Source organism: Haemorhous mexicanus, chromosome 3, assembly GCF_027477595.1.
Source record: "Haemorhous mexicanus isolate bHaeMex1 chromosome 3, bHaeMex1.pri, whole genome shotgun sequence".
Classification (NCBI taxonomy): Eukaryota; Metazoa; Chordata; class Aves; order Passeriformes; family Fringillidae; genus Haemorhous; species Haemorhous mexicanus.
In genome coordinates, this window is record NC_082343.1 from 99,522,938 (window position 1) to 99,547,959 (window position 25,022).

Here is a 25,022-nt window from a genome sequence, read left to right on the forward strand (position 1 = left end):
TTTAAAAAAAGTTTTACCACAACCATTCATATAACTTTTATTTACTCTCTGCAGACAGAAGAAGGCAGAGAGTGAAAACCAGAGTTGAATTAGACTGGGATAATGATTGTAGTACTGCAGACATTTGCCACCATACTGCAGGGAAGGGAGCAGCCTTTAGGAGTTCTTACCAAGGCACTGCAGTGAGCCTTTATTTGGTGTTTTCAGCTTTAAACCAGAGCTTTTTCCATTCTGACCAGAAAACCCTCAGCTGCAGGAAACTCAACCAACCTCAGTCAACCATATCCTCCCTTCACAGAGAAACCCCAGCAACCTCAGGGCGACACATCCTATGACAAATGTGTTAACCTTAATGTGCTAAGACTTCCATTTAATTGTGTAGCTATTTCACTGAGGACAACAGAAAGAAAAACATATAATTATTTGCCTAATGGACAGAGACATGTCAGAATATAAAGTACAAATAAGTATCATTCAAAAAAAAAATTCATCCCTCTAAAATGGCAGCATGCACATACAGTGTTATAGAAGTAAAACTTTGTAAACATTGTTAAATTTTAACAAACATTCTCAAAATTTAACTCAGTTACATTATCAGAAAACAAAGGTAGTACAATTAGGGAAAAAATGATTTCTCATTTAATTTACCTAAAAGCTCTCGTACAGAACTGAATATTAGAATTTTACAACAAATTTTTAGAACAAACAGTGGATTAGGATGAAAAAGGGATATCTTCTATTATGACATTAAATTATTTCTGGACAATTAATAATATCTATTTTTAGAAATGTTTAAAAAAAAAAAATGGCATTTTTTTTTCCAGAAATGCAAGCAAGGCTGCTAGAGATCAGAGGAACTGGTCATACACTTGGGAAATGAACAAATAGGTAACCAGTTACCAGAAAATTTGGAAGAAAAAGTACCTTTAATTAACAAGCCTGCTAGATTGTCTATGAGGATATTATTGGGGGTTCTTTTTTTCTTTTTTTAATGGGCCATATTAAAAATCATGTGATTCAAGGAAAGTAAGATTCAAATATATTTGTTCGGAACTGGAGGGAAAAAAAGGCAAAAAGTAACAGGTATTGCAGCGTTAAATCTCACAAGTAAATAAACAGTCAAAGACAGATTTACATGGGGACATGAAGGACAGTGGAACCAGCAACATGAATTGCAAAGAAAAGAGCTCTGGAACCACTGGAGGTGCCCAGAGGACCAAATAACATGACCAGGACACCAAGAGTGGCAGAAAGCACGGAAGGAAATGAGACCTAATCTCAAACACATCATTCACCACTATTACATCAATGCCCAGATACAAAACAAAGCTTGCATGCTCCCTGTTGGCATTTCTGGAACTGATACCCTTCACACAGTCTCAATTACCATTTACCATGTGCCCATGGTAACACTTTCATCTCTGTTTCCTCATCTATGCATTTCGTACCAGGCAATGGTATGAACATACAATGTTGTTGACAAAGTTAATTGCATTTCTCAGTTTTATTTCTTTCACTTCCTTCATATTATCTTCTAGCTCACTGCTCTGTAAATGCCTAATACATTTAGAGATCTTCTCCTTATCTGAAAAGGTTTTTAATAGCTAACCTATATTACATATTTTTCCATAACTCCTCCTGACTTCTTCCTTTTTTAACTCACCTTCATTTTTTCCACTTCTGATGCCAAATCTTCTAGTATTCTACATGTTGAAATGGTAATAATGTGCCTACCTTCAATTCACAACTATCTTCTCTCTCAGAGAATAAACTGTTGACTTTTAGGCTTAGGAAGAATTATCCTATCAAGTTTCTACAAATTTACCTGCATCTATATTATAACGTTGGGAAGTTTACTAAAGAGCTTTATTGCCAACACTGAGGTATATGGAGTAAACAAAGATGGACAGAAAAGCAGAGAAGCAGGAAAAAAAAAAAGAAAAAAAGTACCCTCTTAGTTTCACAACAAAACAATAATTACATTTCTTTCTTTCCAACCTTTAGTATATTAATATAAAACCAAATTATTACCACAAACAGCACAGCAAAATCACACAAAACTGCTTTTATAATTGCCAGAAATTCAATTACATAAAGAACAAGATAATAAAAAATTCTTAAAAAATGTCAAAAAATTATGTGCAGTTTTCTTTTGATGATGTAAAGACCAACTTTTACAGTGATGAATACTTTCAATGCAGAGAAAATTGAAAAAATATTACTCTTCATCAAAATGTGTTCCACATACAGATTTTTCTGGTAACATACACTCCTCATAAAACTCTAAGCTCAACTTCAGAAAGGGATAGCACCAAGAAGCATTTGAAAATTCTGATTTAGATCCTGTTGAAAAAATTTTTGTTTGAAAGTGCAAAAGCTGATCTTTAGCATACGGCAGTCACAGAAATGGATCTTAACATCTATCTTTCAGAGACTGGCTTTTAAAAAAAATAAATATGCTGTGGTATACTTTATATATTTTATATTAAAATATACAATTGTGAATATTTTTAGATTTATATATGCATGTTTACTAATTGTTATAGATTTTATTATCATATATACTCGCATTTTGATAAATCAGGGACACTGAGAAATGACAGATTTTTTTAAATTAATAAGGGAATTATATATTTTATGAACCCCATGCAATCCAGTACAAGTTGTCATAGGAACAGAAGTAACATCATGGATCAATGATCTAGTTTTATGAAACATGACAGTACTAGTTAGGTTTTCAAATACCCACAGGACCAGATGATACTAAACCTCAATTCTTCCAGGTGATTTGACTTTATAACAGCACATTCTGAGCAGCATTTCTAACTTTTGCACAATCACTCCCCCCTATTTCTACTTCAGTGAATCCTAGTGGAAAGAATTGTTTTGATTTGTTCCCTTCATTTCACAGAATAGTTAGCATTCAGTTCCTCAGCTTAAACTTTCACTGCTGAACAGTATTGATTTGTTACCTTTAAATCTTCTGTATTGATAACCTGACCAGTACCAGAAATTTTGTAATTTTAAGGCTGTTCAATTTAAACATTTGTCACAGCCATTGAAACAGGCAAAAAACCCATTTGTTTATTTTTTCAAAACAAAGGATAGCTTTAAAGAGCTCTCTGCAGTTGAATAAATTACCCCATTGAACTTTATACATAAATTTTCCAGGGAACAACAGGAAAATAAAAAGATCTTCCTCATAATAATACAGATACTGACAGCCATTACTACATGTATATGAAAACAAATCAGAGTTCAGTTATCTTTTTTTGCTTTTTCATTGAACACACTGCATTGTTTAGCTTTATTTCTGGTTTACTACAGCTAGGAAAAGGCCAGCATGTGAAAACAAAAAAGTAATAAGAGTCAAGAAAAATCTTTCTAGAGTTCCTATGGAAAGAAGTTTAGCAAACCTCACATAGTAAAACCTTATATACTACACTACCAGAACCATCACGCAGACATTTCTTGTAACAAATACAATCATCATGGACTTTAAGCATTCATTGGCAACAGTGTTCAATATTCTTTTCCCTCCTATTGTGTAGAGGTTAAACAATTTCATTACTGAAAGACAATACACATAAAAAGGAAAGCAGGAAACGTAATCAAGCACAACTTGGAAAACCAGGCAAATGTGTCTGCACAAATTTATGTGAATTTCTCCCTGCTCCCACCTCCTTAGAGGACTTCTGGCTGTATTCTTGGAAACTGCATGCAAATTTCAGCTTCTGAATTGTTTCCGAAGCAATGAAATCTCAATGTGACCTTTTTCTTCTGTTTGTCATTCAAGTAACCATCAATCAACACTCCAAGACAATGGGGTGAAACTTTTCTAAACAACCCTCCATAAGGTTGTCTCCAGAAACTAGAACTGAGAATCCATGACAACTAACTCTGCAGCTTTAGTCTATTATCCAGACAAAAATAACATTTTGATGCCTTTTGTTTATTCATATAATTAATAACCTTGGTATATTTGTTAGAAAAGAGAGAAGTTAGGCTTAAAATATCCAGGCTGACTGAAGACCTAGAACTAACAGCAAATCATATACATACTCTGGTATTTTGGGTTTGACTGAATTTTTCACTTATGAATTCAGTGAAAAATTTAGGGATAGTTAACAAGCTTAAGTAAGTTACAAACTTCTGCAGACACAAACTTTGGACTAGCTACTTTCAAATCACTTTTCAAATGACAAAAAGTACCTGTGTGAAGATTTCAGTGAACCATTGAAGAGGTGGTTTCCTTCATCTTCAAATGTATCCCTTTTTAAATTTTAAGTTGCATATATTAAATAGCAACTACTAAGTCCTTTAAAATGTATTGCCTACAGATAGCAGTCTTTTATTAGCAAAAACTTAGATAAAAACAGTTGCTCCCACCCCATAAATTCATTTCACAGACTTTCAGTGCAGTTTATCTCCTGATATAGTGGGTCAGATAGAAATCACCATCTCAGATTAGAACACTTGCTCACTGAAGAAGCTGTTACACAATGAAGTGACATTTCATTTAACTTACAGATATTTCAGATTTTCAAGATCTTCAAATGCCCCACTAGGAATTCTTTTGATTTGATTGTTGTTTAGAAGCCTACAAAAGGAAATATAAAACCAGTTATTTTAACATAAAGAAGCACTAGGGGAAAAAACTGTAAACGCAGGGGCAATACAATATTAAACAGAAAATGCTTTTTCCCCTAAGAGTAACTGTTAGAGAAAAAAGGTTATGTGCTTACAGCTGCTCAACCACTGTCTTGCAAGTGAAAACCTGATAAAATTAGACAGTTGTAAAAAAATACATAAAAAATACCCCAAACCTACAAAAACAGCAACAAAGATAACCAAACAGAACCCCGAACCCAAACAAAAAACAAAAAGACCCACGCAGAAATGGAATAATGTAGTTTCTTTCAATTATCTGTGATGTAGATGAAGGGGAGGAAAAAACCTGTTGCATCAAGTTTTACCAGTTTGAAACTGATAAAACCAAAGATTTGTCACTAGCAGGTGCATTAAAGTGGCTTTTCCCAGATGTTTCTGAGTAATATCTTGTGTACTGGCCCTTTACATTGTATAGGAGCACAACTGTCTGTATGCACAGATTTGCACCCATCCTTCATACACTGGTTTTACAAAGAGAAAGGAATTCAAACTTAATGTATCCTGTCTTTATTTGGGACTTGTGAATATCAGATCAGTGATTTGGACAGTTAAACTTGAGCTGGATATCTGGCAGAAATTGTAATTCAAAACTGGGGATCAGCTGCAAACAGAGGTATGATCAAATGAGACTGGAAATAGGGACAGTTAGTAAGAATATCTTGGCAGCACAGATTTGGACAATATATATTTTGGGGAAAGTCCTATCCTTTCTTCTGGTGTGAATATAGAGTACAAGATGTGTCAGTATATTTGTCATGATTGCCTGCAGATAAATAGTCACCCAAAGCTCACTGACATCACTACTGTACTTCAGCTCATACACTACTTGTGTTCTGGGACACAGTCACATCTGCAATCCTAAGTTATGTACATTTAAAATAATTGTCTGTCTTAATTCCTCCTCGTGCCTGCTAATGTATTAAAGAAGAGAAACATGCATGCATTTGTTTTAAAAATGATGCCTGAAAGAATGATAGAAGAGATACAAATTTAAAATTATAATACTCATACTAATTGTATTATTGGCTGTAAAAAGTCTTTTAGAAAGACTTTTCTTCACAATTGTAAATGATAAAAAAGACCTTCTTAAAAGGCAGCTCAGTAGGAACAAAACCACCTGACTCCTGCCAGTCCTGGTAAGCACATTAGAATCGGAAACTTCAGAATATTAGAATTTGTCAAATATTTTGTAACTGTAACACATTTCCACATCTCAGTCTTTGAACAGCTTTCTTGTAACCCCATGGTTTATTATGTGATATTACAGCAAAACAATTTAGCACCATGACAAAAAAATTTACAATAATGGTCAATTTTTCATGAAATTCAATCAAAGTATATTAGTAAAATACTAGTATGCAAATTTTTTTTTTTTTTTTTTTGATAAACATACAGGTGTTTTTGCCTTCGAATATTTTGGTCCTAACCCCCACTTCTCCTAACTGTGTAAATGCTACAGCTCAAATTTATGAGACTACTTACCTGTGAAAAGTGAGCAAATATGACACATAGACCAAATTGATCATATTAAGTCAAAAGGGAAAGGGTCTTAGGGTTGAAAAAGGACTTACAGTGTGTTCAGGTTTTTAAGCCGTCTAAACTCTCCAGGCTGGATTTCTTTAATCCTATTAAATCTTAAGTCTCTGTAGAATGAAAAAAAAAAAAAAAAAGTTATTAAAAAAGCAATGTATTTTTTCATACGAAAAAATGAACAAGCACAAGTCTTTTGTGATAACTGACCAGCCTCTGTCCACAAAACACAACTTTTGACCAAAGCAAAACAAATCCAAAGGCTGTTTGACAATTTTCAAAGAGGATTCACCAAATCCAGCCTCAGTGGTCAGCTGAAGGCTGTATCTAAATTAAACCTGTGGTCATGAAGTATGTTCTCTTCCCCAGCGAAGCAACTTGTGATGGCTTGTTTGGTTTTTCCCTAAATTGAATTGTCTCTGTACTTTAAAAGTTGTTTGTAAACAATTCCGTAGGACAAAAATGCTTATTTATAAATATACAGATATAGAAACATTTGCATCAGGAAAAAAAAAATCAGGAAAAAGAAGAGACAGGTTAAGACTTTTAAGCTACTCAATTCTTTAGTTTGCGTAAGGAGGTTTAAGTGACATATGTGGTCTTGCTTTTAAAACATGTAAACTCAGCGGCCTGAAGCTAGACATTTCCTTATTTAATTTTACTTTCTCTTATTTTTTTATATGTTTCTACCACCTTCCATTTCCTGTTAGCTCTATAGCTTAGTGAGAAGTTCTCCAAGAAGAAGGAAATCTGTTTCTCAAGCAAAGTTCTGCAGAGAAAGCAGGAACAGGGAGCAAGGTGGAAGTGGAGCAGGGATGTGGGGAAACACCTTGCCAGTGCCAATCTCACCCCTCTCTTCTGCTGAGAGCAGGCAACAGGGCTTCCCACCTCTGCCACCTCCTGTTCTCTCCATGTCTGGCTACTGTATTCCAGCAGCTCAAAACTGGTTTAACCAACTGGTCAGAACTAGCAACCCATGCAAAAGGACCTCAAAACAATCAGGAAATAGTTTTCTGCCTGATAAGCAAAATGGACAGGCTTCTTGGGAGAGCACTCAGGTGAGAGGAGGACTACAGGACCAGAGGAAATGAAGCAGGTTGATAAGTCTGTCCTCTTCCCTAGCAGCAGACCAAGGACACCAGGACCTTATAGTGTCTGGCAAGCAAACAGAAGGGAAGCAAATGGAAAGTAAGTAAAAACTAAGACTGTGATCACATATCTTAGAACACACGCTTACAAATTGCTTTCAAAAAGTAGGATATAAACGTGCCACAACTGTAATCTTTGCACCATGCCTGGTCTCAATTAAAACAAATATGCTCTGCATTTTAACAGGTATTAAGCTAACAACAGTCTCTCTGCAATTTGGTCAAAGGAAATACATAAGAGCAGACAAAACGTCAGCTGCATCCTAATCCCTGACAACCCCACTGGATGAGGTTGCATTAATGGCAAGTATGATTGTCTGAAGTCTTTTATGAAGAACTTACTTGAGCATCATTCCCCATGAATCCACCCATCAGGACTTGTTCAGCTCTGGAATAATGGCCTCAGAAGGACTTTTTCTACGTAAGTGGTTTAGGATGTGGCCTACTGTTCATTGCAAGGAAAGATTAGACATGTGGTTCTGTTTGTATTACACTCCACCAAAATACCTGATCAGTGACTGGAAAAAATGAGGGATGCAAACTTCTACCTCTCATTTAGATGTGTGGTTAAACTGCCTGTAGATGTGCTGGACATCCCCTTTACATAACACTCAGTGAATTGAGGATTTCCATATTAAGAAGCACAAATTTTCACAGCTCAAAATTGTTCTTCACAAAAGCACTTTTTCAGTTCTGCTTTAACAGCATTTTGCTCATCACTGAGATGTTTTATGTGTCATACATATATGTTCCTGATGAGAAGGAGGTGCCTCTGAACCTCAGGTGCCAAGATATTCTAAACAACCATGAATGTCATGTCCTGCACTGAGAGAAGATACAGCAGATCCCTCTGTAAGAATCATTGGACATGACATACCACTTTACTTTTCTTGATTTTTCTAGATTATCTGAAAGTTTATTGTGTTCCAAAAGAGAACTTCAGTTTTGATTAAAATATTCAAAAGTGCAAAAATTCAATATTCTTGAATGGAATATTGGAAACTGAGTATTTTTCAAAAGCCTCAAACTACCATTACAACTAGCAATATTTATCTCCTAAAAACCTCTTTTTTTAGATATGAAATAATGTACATTCATCCATGTAACAAGCAGGCCTAGTCCCTACAACAGTGCAAAGACAATAAGCAAAAAATTAACTTTCATGCATGCAAACAAGGAGCCAGGGCACTGGGTCAGCAGCAAAATGACCCTTTTGATGTATCCAATCTACTCTGCAGTAACTCATGAGGATATCTGGGGATTTGGAACACCAAGCAAAGCAATTACATGCATTATTGGTACAGCATGTTACATCATATATAGTGGTATTTCTCTCAACTCCTAACACTATTGCCCTCCTCATATGAAGTTGTTAAAGCTAAAGAACACATCAAGTTTGAAATTCTACCCATTCATTTTCATTCTACATAAAGATATGAGAAAAAGGAGTTGCAAACAAACACAGCACATAAATTTTCTCTAGAGCACAGTATATTTTGTATCTGTAAGTAAAATTATAAAGAATATATTTGTTTTGTTCAAAGTCAGTACTACAATTACATTAAAATTGGAGGGAAAACACAATGTTAACCTTACTAAAATGTAAGATTATAATTTTGGTCCATTCTTTCAAAGAATATTTCCTTCTTCAAAGGAAGTAACATTTATCAGTGTTCACTCAAAGTATTTTCATTAATTTTCAGCACAAAATCCCCCAAAATAAAGAGTTAAACAGCTCTCAAATTAAGAAGATAAAACTTAAATCATAACCACTGAAGATTTCTAAAGAAGAAATCTTTAAAACTGTGATAATTTCTCTATACAACAAGAAAACAAACAAGTGGATAAAGGAAATAGAATTTTCATTGTATGCATTAGTTTAGGGGGTGTGGTATATGCCATTCACATAAACAATAGAGGAAATCTCTGTAAACCAAGTGCTCAAGTGCCAGGGGAAAAGATATGCAAGACTAGTTATTGAAGCAAAAGATTGCATCCAACAGAATTGGCAGAAATCAGATTCAGTACAAGAAAAAAAATGGCAAAAAACTTTAGTTATCACTGTCATACCATCATAGGAAAAAAAACAAAACCAAACCCATTCCATACTAAACAGAAGCCCCATTTCTCAGGCTTGAAATGCCATGCCCCCACAGCACAGACACCATATCCAGCTTATGATAACAGAATGATTTCAGGGAACAGAAGAGCTCAGAGCAAAAGCCCAACAGCAATCGGAAATGTCCCTTTGGAGAGTGAATGGCAGGAAAGAGGACTGTGTTAAAACTGAAAAATTAGTATGGGTAGCACAAATAGGCCCTTATGGAGGAGATCTTCAAAGGCATTTTGTGTTGCTGAAATAATGTGTGGTCAATCAGCATGATGAGGTTTCTTGACCCTTTTTTTCTGACTAGTTCCAGCCCAACTGTGCCACATGACTTTCACTCACAAAAGCCTGTTCCCTGCCCATTCAATTCCCTTTCACCTTTTTAGCTGCTCCCCATTTCACTCTTACAAACTGGCATATCCTGGCTGGATGCTGTGCTTTGGACCAGAGCAAGCTTGACTCCCACTGACCAGCCAGTGCACCACCAGGTTAAAACAGCAGACTGAGGGAAGCCACTCAATTGCTGACTGTCATTTTTCCCCCTCCTAATCTCTAAACAGTAAATGAAATGACCAAATAAAGAAATGCAAACACCTGTGATGCTGGCATTGAATTTTAGGGTGTTTAACAACTTTTGCATAACAATTCAAAGCTAAATGCCATGCATTTGTTTTTTAAAAGAAAAATTTATTACACCTAATTCAGATTGTCTCTTTTATTATGTGTTTTTATTATGTGTATGTAAATGACAACGTAATTCAAGTTGAAAAATCCCCTTCAGCAGCACAGGCTTCCTTAGAAGTTAAGCCCATCATTTTGAAGCATGCCTTGCCTGAATAACACAAACAAAACACATCCACGATAGCCAGCAAACTGAGTACTCTCAAGGGTTATTTTATTCCTGGCTGCACTGAGGAGCTCAGTTCTGTGCTAATCCATGGAGCATGACCAGGAAATGTTCGGCAGAGCGCGAGGCTGCGTGGGCCAAGAACGTGCCAGGGAGCGGGCGGTCAATTTAGCAATTGGATGCCCCTGAGATTCACATTCCAGCGCCTGGGAATGGCCGTGGTCCCACAGCCCTGCAAGCAGCCACGGCCAGGACCTGTGCCAGGCAGGGTGAGCACTCACTGGCTTCGCTGGCTTCCTGCGTTCTGTTACCTGAACAGGGCTCTGGGAAGATCCCTAAGGCCCAGATGGATGGCATGGAAGTAAATACAATATTTGTATATGTTTCCTTTTCTGTCACAAAGCAAATTAGAAATGTACTGCAGACTCTTTTTGTCTGGATGAAAATGAATCCTGCTCTTAATAAATTCTTTATTTGAGCTAGCAGCATCCATTTGTCTCCCCTCTTTACATTGCCCATTTTTAACTATTTCCAATTTAGCATTGAAAATTAACTTTGAACAATATTTTTATTTAATTAAACACAGTGAAAACGTCTAAGTATATAAAAATTAAAAACCACTGCTGTCCCATGAGATCCAATGCTTCCGTGGCACATCCTGGCACTGCAGGACATTCTTTAAAGCTTGCACTGGCAATATGCAGTACTGAAAGATAGGGTTTCTCTCTTAAAACCTCTCCTGATGAGGTATGGCAACATTGGGCCATATGAATTCGTTGAAAGTTTACAAAATAACACTTTATAAACACTAAAGACCCTAATAAATATTTGGATATATGACAGTCAGACAGGGTACACAGCAAACAGGACAAAACTGACCTTAAACATCAGGCAACTTACAAGAAAAACGTTCTGTTTGAAATCTCTATGAGAGAAGGGATTGTTTTCACTTAGATCAAACCATGCACTGAACATAAAAGTGCAACTTTTTATATAAAAGGTCTAAAGTGCAGTTTTCCTTTATACTTTTTTTTTTTCTAGTTATTGCTAAGCAACATACAGGGTTAGAATTATAAAGGGTTAGAATTCACATATTTCAATAATATTAGATCAGGTCCCTTTTTGCATATGCTTGAATTTTAAAGACTCTGTTGCTTCATCAAATTCAGAAAAATCTTCAACTGTTCTAAGTGAAATGGATTTAAAGTTGTGAAGAACATATTGTGTGCCCTCATCATGCAGCCCAAAGGCCTTTGGATCACCTTTGGATCAGATTGTGCATACTCAACACCAAAACTGGTCACTCCCAGTCATCACTCCACCAATGATAAACCACTGATCTCAAATAATAAGCACTCATTCGTCAGCAGTTATTACAAAAAGTGTCATCCTAAGCAGAACAAATGTGAAAATTCCTTATAAAGAGCTGCTGGAGCAGCAGTGGGAAAGACACCAGGACTTCTCCTCTGCTTGACCCATCCCAGCCATGTACTGCTTCTCATCTCACCCTGAGCACTGGGCATCCTGTGACTTATTAGGGCTTGGAGGATGTCCCAAGGATCCCCCCATTGCTAGAGATTATTCTAAAAATGGCTTTCATTTTTTCTTTTTAATCTATGTCAGAAAAAAAAAAAATGGTCATGACCCAATACTAAGATCTTTAATTAAAAAATTAAACGCCAAATTTAACATGTTATGCTACTGCTTCTTCTACAGTCATCTTTCTCTATATATACACATATAATTAGCCAATTGTAACATGGATAGATTAAGAGATGATGTAATTAAAAACCTTTATCCTGGGAGATATTGTATGTATGCAAAGCATAACATCAGAACATTCACAAAAAACTCACACTGCAGGCCACAGAAATGAGACAATTAATGAGATTTCAAATCTAGCATCAGAACCACAAGTATTCTTGGTTACTCCTAGCTACAGGATAGAAATGAAAGCAAAAATAGAAATAATTTTATTTAAGGCTCATTTGCTTGGGTGTAACAGTAAGATTTACAAAATGTAGTATAAGGAAAGAGTTTCTAACTTTAGCTGCTAGAATTACCAACACAGCCCCAAAATCTTAGACTAAAGTAAGGGAGATAACTTAGTTTGCTTTGGACACTTTTATTCCTATTACTAAAAAAATGCTTGAGAGGAGAACTCTATATGCAAAAGGAGGATATTAAGCACAAGGTGTAATTTGATCTTCTGTTTACACCTCTCCCGATACTGTAAAAGATAAATGCAAAAATTGACTTTTGATCCTATTTCCTTCTCACATTAAGGAATAAATTTGTTACTGTTTTCACTGTTAAGGCAGAGGAGGACAAACAGCTGGTCAAGCCAAGCACTCATTAATTGTACTGAGGACAACCAATGGTGCAACATGAAGCTGTGTCTTACTTCATATGACCTGGACTTGACTTCCCAACTTCAGGAGATCCCTTTAATAATTTGTTAATCTCCGAGGATCTGTTATAAGCTTTTCTAGTCCAAAATTGAAAATATCCTCTTACTTTGCTTAATAACACTAAATGCAAACAACAGAACAACCTAAACACCAAATTGCACTTACACTTGTTATATTTGTTCTAGGGACTATTGTATATGTTCAGCATACTGCTCCCAGGTATCACAGAGTAAAGGTCATATTCACACATTCATACTAAGGAACACTACATAAAAAGGAGAGTAAGTAAAACCAAACCATTTTTAAAAAGTACTAAATCCTTGTCTCTCCAGAACCAGTATCTGTAAATACAGAATAAAGCAAATTTACCACCGGCAAACTAGAACAAAGTATTTAAACTGAAGTTTTGAAGAGCTGCATTTATTTTAGCCTTTCATATTGAAAGCATCTGATTTCATACTTTAAATTGAAAATAGTTGTGTATCTGTTAGCTCTGGACAAGACAAAGGCAATTTGGATGAAGCCAACTTAGTCATAAATACACTGTTTCAAATGCCATGCTGACCCATTAATGACTTTTATTACCAGTCCTCATCTGAAAGAAAAATACTAAAGCATTTAGCAATGAAACCAAATCCTGATTTTAATTAGCAATGAAGGTAAGTATCTCATTACCTTGTTTCAAGGGTTAACCAGTACTATAGCATTGATTTAAGACATGAATGAACTTTAAATTTAGAGTTATTTCCTCAGCTAAGCAAAATCATCACAGCAGCAAAATGGAAAAATCTGAAAGAACACTACTGTCTGAAGATTTTTAAAAATGGACAGGTTCTCAAATGTCCAACCTCTGCTGCAAAGGTAGATGCTTTTAAAAGGTCTAGTGAAAACTACTTAAAACTAATCCACTTCCTCTTCAAGCGAATGTAAAGTGTATGGTAATATAATCTTCATTACTTTAATCTGACAAATTGAAAGGAGGTAGTGGCAGAAATAATGCAAGCTTTAAAATTATGGATTTATCATTGTCACAACCTTCTGATATTGAGAGATATAAAATGTCTGAGAAAGATGCTAATGTGAAACACAGTGCACTCATTCATCTGCAAGGCTAGCTATGAAATGCTGATTGGCGACTAGAAGTGACAAAATGGAAAAAAATTCCTTCAGCTGTGTGATATATACTGAATCTGGAAAAAAAGTGAAAACTAGCTAATCTCATTTTCCTTAAAAAAAAAAGGGAGACATTTAATAGATAAACATTAGATTTGTGGATCTATTAGATTTAAAAGGTAAATCAATAATTTAAGTGTACATAATTGCCATCATTCATTTAGCACTTTTATGAAGTGTTCATAAGGTAGGAATTGTCATAACCAGATAATTTTACCATTGCTAAATCCAAAAGAACAAAATAAGATATTTTTGTTCCCTAACCATTGCAGATTAATTACTACCCAGCAGAAATAACCTATACCTTGAACACCAAACTGCCATGTTTCTCAATACAGAACAAAAGATCTGCAAATGCCAGCAAGACTGCATTGCTTATGTCTACTTTATTCTTATTCTTTTTTTATTCAAGGTCATCCCAGCAGGAAATGAAAAACAGCCATCAGCATAGTAAAAACATTCAAACAGAGCAGAGCATGAAAATTGCACAAAAGAGGTTATATAATCAAGTCAGTGGAGTAACTGGATGATGTCAATGGCACTTTAATGCTGCTTTAACTACAGCCCTGTAAAAAATGTGTCACTTTGTTGAACAAACAAAGACACAGCCACCACTTAAAAAAAATAAAACCAAACCCTACTTGCAGCTATAGCACTACTTACAGTAATCATCTCTGTTAGCAGTGTAACAATTGCTAGAATACTAGAGGAACCAAGTTTTTGTGGGGTTTTTTTTGCCTCCTTTTCAGATTTAGCCCTAGAGCTTCTTTTACAAACAAAATTATATCATTCTTCTTTTTACTGGCAATTCATTTTCTGGATTAATCTTCCCCAGTCTAATTACTACATACAATATGTAATTTTCTCTAATTTATATTGAGGTATTTTTATTATCTGTACATTAGCATGCAGCACATAAAAAAGCCACTGTATTTTGAGATGGGAAATTAAAACATTATTCTTACATGGTGAGGGGGTATCATAGTCAATAGTATTTAGCATATTGTAATTTCAGTATCAAAAGTAAATGGTAGGACCACAAAAATATTGAAATTTGTTGAACAGAATGCAGAACATTTGTCAGTATGCCTTGATCATAAACCCATGCTTCAGAAAACATAAATAATGAAGTCTAGATGATATATCAATTATCTAATTAAAATAATATCTGACTTGCAAAAATATGTACAATTTGTTAACAGGAACTTTGAGTTCACACATCTTAAGAACTATTTTATCAGCTACTGCTTTGGTGAATGCAGAGCTTATTATATATCCTTCTCCAAGAGCTAAGGATTTGTTTTAACTAACAATTATTTTGCCATTACAGTTGAAAGGAAAACATTTGAATGTTAATTCAATGAAATGAACTACAGTATTGTCTTACTAAGTCTTTAGATCCCTTTGCTGCCCTTGTTGCCAATATTTCTAACCAGCCATTAAAAGTGCCATTAAAAGGACTCAAGTGGGATTTGCTGGCCCAAAGTTTTAGGTCTGCAGGCTTGCCAAAAATTATATATGGAAATTTTACCGTGGTGTGATTCTGGCTACTTGTCTCATCCACTTTCAGAGTCCTTCAATATTCATCCACGACAGAAATTATTTTCAAATTAGAAATTTTATTTTATAATGGTTTTTAATTCTCATGCTATCTTAAAAAAAAAAAAATAAAAAACCACCAAAACAAAACCAAACTAACACAACTAAACTCCCCTCCTTTTATCAGCATGGAGAGAATTCTGAGATGCAATTGCTGTTCCTTCAGTCAGAGAAATTACGAGAAAAGGCAAAATCTGACTTTATTTCTCTCAGGGGGATCTATTGCTAAAACCAAACAATGAAAAGGCTGTTGACAGCACAGCCATATGTTTCATTACTGATTATTTTTCAGAGAAATAACCTTGGGAAGGGGCTGATGTTTTGTCCTGTGTTTGTGCTGTGCCCAGTAAAACAGAGCACAACAGTTGTTATATCTGCATGCTGTACAAACACAAATCTGAGGTAGAAAAGGTCTTGGATCAAACTAATGGTGTAAAGAGCTATGATACACTGAAATATTTTAGAGGACTAGTGGCAGTTGGAGATGCAACCTTTTCTTGGTTTCCTTTTTAATATTAAAGAAAATTCAGTTTCAACTGGACTTTTGAATAAAAAGTTACATTTCTCCACTAAAGGCTAAAGAAGACACCAAAATATGAAACTGACTAGTTTATGGCTCAGCATGAACCACTGAAACAAATGCACTAGTTTTGTTTGCTTTTAAAGTTAGCAGTCCTCTGAATTACTACTGTGAAAAGCCCACAGAAATTCTGCTGTTATGCTACAGCCATAAATTAGCCTTCTTTTCCTCCCATGCACCATTTTGTAAAATAAATATTGTTTCTCCACTTCTCTGCCTCACAGGGATGCCTAAATCTAAACTCTATATCCATTAAATACTGATACTCTCAGAGGAAAAAACTGAAAGCCAGAAAGAAACACTGTCATTCCTGAACCTCTCACACAAGATAAGTCACACAACAACAGAGAAATTCCTGTCTTAAGGAAATTGCTGTCAGAGCTGAGCCATCTCTTCGAGAAATATACAAAATTATGATTCAAGACCAATAATCAAGATAAATCACAATGACTTGCTAGTCATTCTAGTAGTAAACTATATTCACTGTTAGAAATGAGATAGTCATCCTGCTTCCAAACTTCAGCTTGAGCATGTTTGTTTCCAGTTCCTGCTCAGCAGAAACAAACACCTTTAAGTGAGGAATAGCACTGACCATTTTTCTTTAAAAAATCCAAACACTGAAGTTCATGCATATTTTTTTTGCAGCAGCAGCTCTTGAAAGATTTATAAAGAAATAAACCCTAAAACTTCAAATAGTTATGGGTAGGAAAAAACTACTCACAACTCTGATTTTGTTCTGCAGCAGATTAGTTCTCTCAGGAAAATGGATGCAAATAATGTGCATATTCATAATTGAAAACCAACACAGAATAATCACCTGTGTTTTACCAGAGTGCCTTAAGCTTCCTTCTGACTCTGCCACATCAGCACCCCTCCCACAGGAGCTGGGTACCCGCTGTGCTGGGCAAGGATCAGTGCAGGGTTGAGCTCTCAGCAACAAAGACCCCACATCTGAAAACAGGGTGAGAGAGAGGGCTCTGAATGAATGAACAAGCTGGACAGGTGAACTAACAAGCCAGTATAAAAGTGTGGTTTCCCCATCACTGCAGTTTTAGGGACTTCTTTCCTCATTGATGCAGTGCATGAGAGCTTGTATGATATTTATTATGCCAATAAATAACATCCGGCATCTAAAACGCCAATGACCTTACTAAAGAATGCCCATTTTGTTTCCTTCAATTCAAAATGAAGTTCTGCAATTCAGGACCAACATCAAGCCAAAGGATGTGGAAAATTGAAGGAATTACTGCATCTAAAAATAACATCTAAATTTGACTCAAAAGCTTTTATTCATTGTAAATCTATGCGTCACTCTTCCCCCTACACTAGGCAGATTTTGTTAGAATATATTTCCAACTGGTGTGTACTTCCCTCTTGTTTCCAATAGTGATAGGCATATTAGGTTCCAATAGACTTGGAGGTGCTAGAATTTACATGGATAATTGTTCTTGTAGAATGCTAAGGACATTTTACTATTAAAATGGAAACACTGTTGGCTTGCACAAAGAGTTACAACAAAAATTCAGGTACTCTGTCACTTGGCTGCAGAACTGGATTCCTGGTTTCTGACAAAGCAACAGCTCTTCCTTCCACTTCATGGAAAATCCCAGGTCACCTCAATAAGAAAGCTGCAACTCTTGGAATGGAATTTTCTGCTTCCTGAGGTTAACAACAGGCTGCAAGAGCAGATAAGTTAGCTACTTTCTGACTCTGCTTCCAGCTCCTCCTGCTCCTGGCAAAGAAAACTCAGAGGACCAGGGGCCTTAGGACTCCTCTGATATTTATCTCCCCATTCCTCAGGAGTGCAGACAGCCCCAAGACAAGCAACTGGGCGTTCCTGTCTCTTGGGAGAAGTTGTTTTCTCCCTGTGAAGAGTAATGCAAGTGGCTACTAGAAGGCATTCAACCTTAAAGTACCCAACCTAGTGACATGCAGAGAAGGGAACGTCTGGGAACTGATTTTTGTTTCCCTTTCTTCTTGCATCATGTCCGTCCTCACACAGGTCAAAATTATAAACAAAAAGCAGTTTTGAGCTACTACTCATTAGGGAACATGTTACCTTACAGAATGCATCAAGAGAATAACAGAAGATTAATAATAAACATTAGGCTTTCTACATTTTTATTATATTCCATAGCTTGACTCAACCAATACCCATCATCTCTTACATCACATTGCAAAAGTAGAACTAAGTAATACTAGCCTACAACTTCTTCCCCTCGACATTTCTTCTCTTCTTGCTCTACATAAATTGAATTGATTGGCCATCTTAAAAAACACCTTGAAAAACTGGACTGCTGAAAATTATGGATGTATTTGAAATTTCCAAGTAAATCTTACTAGTCTTGACATTATTTTTAATTCCAGGGGCCTCAGGAGATCATATCTATTTTGAATTCTCATGCACCCTCTTCCTAGCAGTTCTAATACTGGCAGCATTAAGCCAACAATCAATTAGAAAGCACTCTTCCAAATTTCTCTGTAATTATTCTCTTCTATTGACATGATACTGAAGATACCAGAAAAAAACTATGAAACATCTGTAGACAGCATAATGTTTTTACACACGTACATGTTGTTCATATTACAAAAAAAAGGAATTTCTGAATAAAATCAAAAACAAGTTTATCCTTCTTCAGTCTTCACAGTGTAATGCCATTTTTAAAGTTATAATTCAGTCTGATTTTTCTATTTTGAACATGTTTCAACTTACATTCTTGCTTTAATTACCCCATACAAACTAGCTATACCTAGGCCATATAAATACCATTTGGGCCACATGGAGAGTAGCCATGGTGCCCCAGTAACACATAACAGCAAACAGGGATTCTCAAGGGGTCTTTCCCCAGCTCAAACATAAAGAACAATACTTTTGACTCAGTGTGTTTGTAAAAAAAAGAGCAAAATTTTGATTACTCTTGCCAAAGTAGCATGAAAATACCAGAACTATCTGCCTGGTAGAACCTGATAGAACCTGCCTTTAAAGAGTATCAGAGGGTTTAAAATATCCACATAATAAATACCTAGCATAACAACTCAATAGAGGGGACATTAATTAAAAACTAATCAGTGGCAGTTCACACTGCAGACGTTTCTGAGGTAGAATGTTTGCTCTGGCAGGTGGGTGCAGTAGCCCAGGGAAGCCCAGAGCAGGGCTGGGGGCACTCGCATCCCTGGAAGGAAGGAAAGTGCAAGGGGGCTTTTTCTCAAGAAAGGGCACGTACAGGTCTCTGTCTGCCCAAACCTGCCCCTTTGAGCTGCATCACAGATTCAGTTTATTTGATGGTTTTCTCTGAGGGCAGGTTTGATGAGGCTCCAGAGGCAGGTCAGCAGGTTTGCTCAGGAGGCAGCTCCTCCCCTCTCTCAGACATCCACCACCAGGCCACCACACCAGGGAAAGGATTCAGACAAACCAAATGTTCCTCCCTTGCTTATTTTCCAGCTAACTCTGAGAACTGATGAAGACCATGGGCAGGAGTGAGCAACTACTCCTGGCCAAAAGCAAGCCAAGGACCTTTCACAGGGTGTTTCTGAGTTGTTGGTTTTGAAGTGGTGTTTTTTACTGCAAAAGGGTACAATATCTCAGTTTTGTAAATTAAAAGAGAAAGTTGGGGAAAACAAGTAGCTATATACTAGCATTAATATACTTAATAGACCAGCAACTTAAATCCATTAGACTTACTATTTTCTCTTAATATGCAATCTAAATAATTAAAAAAATCTATTATCTGCAGCCATATTTTTTTTAAATATTAATTTCAATAAGCAGATATATGTACTAATCAATTTCCAGCTCTGAATAAAAGATTCTTACAATATTTCTACTACTGAAAAACACATCCACATGACTTGAAAATGAATGAACTAGTAATATTCCACTTGACTAAGACCACTGCTATGTCATATATTTGGCTTAGAATTTTTTCACAGGCTTTTTTCCCAGAAATATTAATCAACAAATTTTAAGTTTAACTGCAGAAGAATCCTCTGGACCCACAGTGAAACGATCACTGCTCTAAGAGTGGTCAGAAGTACAAACATACCCTCTGATCCAAAGGCATACAAACACCAATTTGTGGCTGGGATTTCCACAAACACTTAAGGCACTTCAAGAACTGAAGAGGCTGAAAACTGCAAGTCACAAACCCAGAACTCAGCACTTAAGTGACAAATTTTCTGCTGGTAAAGTTTCCTCAGGCATCAGATAGTGTGCTGCTGCAGCAGTCCTGTGGCTGAAATCTCTCCTGGGAGATTACACAGGGCTCTGCAGGGACAACTCCTTCCCATGTCCAAACCATGTGGCTAAAGATAAGCCTGAACTGAATGAACATTTTATTTCCTGCCCACTGAAGCTTCATCACTATGCAGTTAAAACCAACAGATTTACATAATAAAAGAGACACCAATCAAGAAAAAAACAAAACAAAATAAACCCCAAATTTTAAATCCCCAAAGGCATTAAAAAAGATTTACAAATCCTGATGCTATCAGAAATTTCTCACATGTGGGTCTGGATGCTAAAAGCAATTTATTTTTTGGGTCTACCATCATGTTGAACTATCTCCAAATTCCAAAGTTAAAAAAATAAAATAAACTAATTCCACTCAAATCATAACTTTCTTTTAAAAACAATTTTTGTTTACACTGTCCAGAAGATTGATTCCTGAAATAAAATATTCTTTCAGATAAATACAGGTATTTTAAAAGTGAAGTCAGCCTGCAAAAGCCAGTAAGTCTACAAAAGTTATTTAATTAACCAGCCAGGATACAAATTCTGTCACAGACAATGTCTGACATGTGAGACAGACACTTGCTCTATTCTAGCACTATTAAGAAACAATTCCTTGTGGATATTTAGAGTTAAAAAAAGGCAAATGAAAGGTAATGAAAAACTCTCATCTAAGGAATCTGGGTTGCACAGATATTGCTGTGTTCTATGTACAGTGGAAATTCAAAATTTTACCAATATTGAAAAGACAAATTTAGCTTGAATTCAACTTGATAAATGGTGAGTGCAAAACCACAGCTAGTTCTTATTTCTTTCTCTGATGAAAAAGGGATTAGAAACACATGCCATGGAGTTATAAAACTGGCCTACATAATACACCTGAGTGTGGGGGCTATACACAAGTCACTTGCCTACCTGTCCTATCTGTTTCAAGTGCTGTTCACATTGCAACTTCATCAAAACCAGGAAATTTTCCCTGTATTATCTGAGGTGTTTGGCAATCCCACAGATTTCTTCAACAGACAAGTCTATCTTACACCTATTGATGGATATATATCTTTTATACAGATATGACCACTATAAAGATTGACACTGAAGGCTGGTTTGTTTTGTTGGTTTTTTTAAAATAAACCTTGCTTTTAGCCAATTAATTACTGTTCATTAGAAAACTCTAATGAATACCGGGTCCCAGACTTTTTTTACATATTTTTTTTCCTCTTTCTAAATCTTATATTCAATTATTCCCATGCAAGATGTATCTAAAAATTTTTAAGTAAAATAGAGGATATCAAAAAGGAAACATCTACTCCAGAAAGCACACAAAGCTGACATAGTATAAAACATCCAGGAAAACACTCATATCACAATGGAGGATTAGAGGATTTTCAAAACTGTTGTTTACTGAATCAAGAAAAATGTTTCAACATGTAACAACATTTTAGAAATTTCAAGTGGTTTAGATTATTGATAGAGAACTCAGGAAAAAAATATAATATCTAGAGTTTTTTTAATTGGTTTAAATAAATTATAAATGTTACCATACTAAGAAAGGTATTTACAGACCTTTAATAATTGTCTGGTAGCCATTATTTACACACCAGACAACTAAGTCTCCAACCTACAAGTTAACATGCTTTAAATGTACATAAACGTCTAACTAGGAAACATTTTAATTGATTTTACCCCCTACATAGGTGCTTTTGCATTTACTTAAGCTTTTCTCAGGGCAATAAAATTAAATCAGGAAGGTAATGTCTTGAATCTGGCCAGAGCAAGCCACCAACTCACAAAATCAAATTGCTCTCCCTGCTCTTAAAGCTCCATCGTAGCTCTGCAGTTCTGTTTGACTGATAGAAGTCTCTCCTTCTACTGGCACTTCAATTCAATTCCCTAGGCCCTTTTCACTGGAGCCTGAGAACCTTACCAAAGTCAAAGATCTGAATTTTCTCATTCAATTTATATGTGTAAGAAAAAATACTACCACCTCTCCAATTTCTTGAAGAGTTTATCAAAATGCCATCAAACCAAAACTTCTTTCTTGAACCCAAATTAGCTATTATCCCAAAGAGTGACAAAATATCCCTTAAAAGGTTTCCTGCTTTGATAGGCCATGTGCTTTTTAATCTACATATGTCACACCATCATACTGCTGCTCTAGCTTTTTACTTTATCTTAGCAGACAATGTAATGTGACATTTATTTGGTTTTGAGTTTGAATGGTCTGCTAGGGTTATCTGTGTACCAGAATACACATTGCCCCTCATATTTTTCAAAATATTTTGGAAAAAATGGGAAGAAAAATTCTCTCTTCTCACCATTAAAACATGACAAGACATTAATTTAAAGATTTGAAAATTGGTGACTGATTTAATCTGATTATGATTATAATCCATCACTAAATAGAAGCCACCACGAGACACCAAATAGTGAAATTTTATATTAAAGTGGACAACCAAGATCTTGTAAAAGTGAAATATTTGTTTCTGTAGAGCATGATGGACCTTGGACAGAGGCTAAAAGCCTCTGAATTTACCAGTTTTGAGAAGTCTGCACTGAATTTCATGCTGCCCCAGTCACAATGCTCACACTGCCTAGAGATAAGTCAAGCATGCAAGGATTCATTTATTCTTTATTTTTTTCTGCAACAAAGGAAAGCAGCAGCAAAATGGCTAATAAAGGGCTATTAAATCCAGTCTGGCTAACACAGTGCAAAGAACTTGACATTTAGCAGTCATCATCCTCCTTACCAAAAACAGTCATTAGTTAAGGTAACACTGTGTACCAAGTAATATTTTTCCTTTTTCAGACCAGCCAGGCAATGAGCAATCTGTTGTAATAAGTGATTTAAGGGGAAAGAATGCTGAAAGAAAATGTTTCCGAAAGATACAGGGAGTGGCAACTGGAAAGAGAATAAAAAATCTGAAAGTTACAACAACAGATCACAACAAAAAAGAGAGCAATGTCACAGGCAGTAAAACTAATTTGGAGTTAAATACATTTGCTCACTGTTTTCCTAAGTGAAACTAAGAAAACAACTCAGAAAAGAAAACTAAAAGAGAACACTAGGTCGCACAAAACTTCACACTTTTTATTCTACAAACTTTCACATAGTTTCAAGAAACCCTACCAGCCACTGCACAAACTCTTCAATGTCCTAATCTTTGCTTATCTTTGTAAACACAGATTAAACAAAAAGACATGAAGATGAGAGACTGCATTAATCTCTCCTCTGTGCATCTTTCTCAAGATTTTTAGACTCTATTATTTGCAGTAAACATACAATTTTCTGTTTAAAAGAATCACTTGACTCCTATTAGCAGCAGTAATAATGCCATAGCAAAAAGAAATCAGATTTGGCAGCGTGATAAGCAAAGGAAGGAAAAGGAAACATTTGAGTCATTCTGTTCCAGCTCAGTCAGCTCTGGTTGCACCATCTTTATGGATTGTCTTGAAACCCTGCCCACACTTGCAATAAGAAAGCCTTTAAAGTTACTTCTGTTTTGTTTTGGGATTTTTTTTATTGTATCCAAATGGAAAAAGTGGTAGACAATTTAGCTCAGTTGTCTTCCTATATCTATCTATCCATCTGTATACACACACATTATATACAGCATGTGTACATATAAATATACAGAAACACACATACACATAAGTATTTAAAATACTAACTTCTTTTTATACATAACTTCACCAGAAAGACAAGCAACTATAAATGTTTAGATTGTGTGATACAGATTTTAAATGTCACCTTTATAAATGGATTTTTCCTGTAAGTGAAGTCTTATCCTATAAGGATGTAAACACTTTGGCTTGCTGGAAAGAGAATCAGCAAATGTCCATGTCCCGGAAAAATCAGAAGCCTGGGGATTAGTCATGTGTACAAAGCTACCCCTGAGTTCTGCAAGATGAGATCTAGAATGTACAAAATATTTGATCATAAAATACTGTAAACAAACTACAATAAGCTTTGAAAGTCTCAGAAATTTGAATCCGAAAATTAATAATAGAAAAAATACCATATTAAAACATGAATCGAGATGGGTTAAAATTTGGTTGGTTTTTCAGTTGTTCAAAAAAGAATTGGAGTCTCAAACATTAATTGAGCATTTTCATTTTACCCATTACACACAGTAAAATATTCCTCTATAGGCCATTTTGTAACTTTAAAAAATAAAATAAAATGCAATTTTAAACATAATGCACTACTTCTCTTCTTCTTCTGTTATTTCCTGAATAGCTGTCTGCTATTTTTTCATGTCATAATAGCAATATCAGTTTCTTCTAGTAGATTATGTTGGTTTCTTTCTGCAGTTTCCTTCTATCTTCGTGCCAAGCTCTGTTCTTTACTGGCTGTATTTCCTAATTTTCTTTTCTGCTAGACTTGCAACCTTTCAATTTAAACTTTGCTTACTTGCAGGGCAATCCATAAGCACATGCAACAGGCCTAACATTTATTTAACACCTAAATGACAAAGTTTTCTGCAGGCTAATGACATCCCCATGTCATCTCTTAATGAGCACTGACCTCACCTGGGAGAAAAATCAGTAGGGGCAGCTCAGAAAATGGAGGAGGTGAGAATATTTATTAATCATGTTTTTCTCTTAGGCATGTGTTTACCACCATTTTAGGTGAGACACTCCTCTGCCTGTGTTTCAGATCCAGATCCTCCAGATGATGCAAGGATAGGCATCTCCCTGTTATTTTTCCACCAGCTGCCTTTGGGAATT

At 35.7% G+C, this 25,022-nt stretch overlaps 1 protein-coding gene across 1 annotated transcript in view; it reads right to left on the reverse strand.

The window, feature by feature from the left end:
- PXDN (peroxidasin) overlaps positions 1–25,022 on the reverse strand; it is an 83,120-nt gene that overhangs the window by 50,398 nt on the left and 7,700 nt on the right. Inside the window, exons 2-3 of the mRNA XM_059842821.1 lie at positions 6,243–6,314; positions 4,529–4,600 (exon numbers count right to left, since the gene is read on the reverse strand). Coding sequence (XP_059698804.1) covers positions 4,529–4,600; positions 6,243–6,314 — 144 coding nt within the window. The remainder of the gene's footprint in view (positions 1–4,528; positions 4,601–6,242; positions 6,315–25,022) is intronic.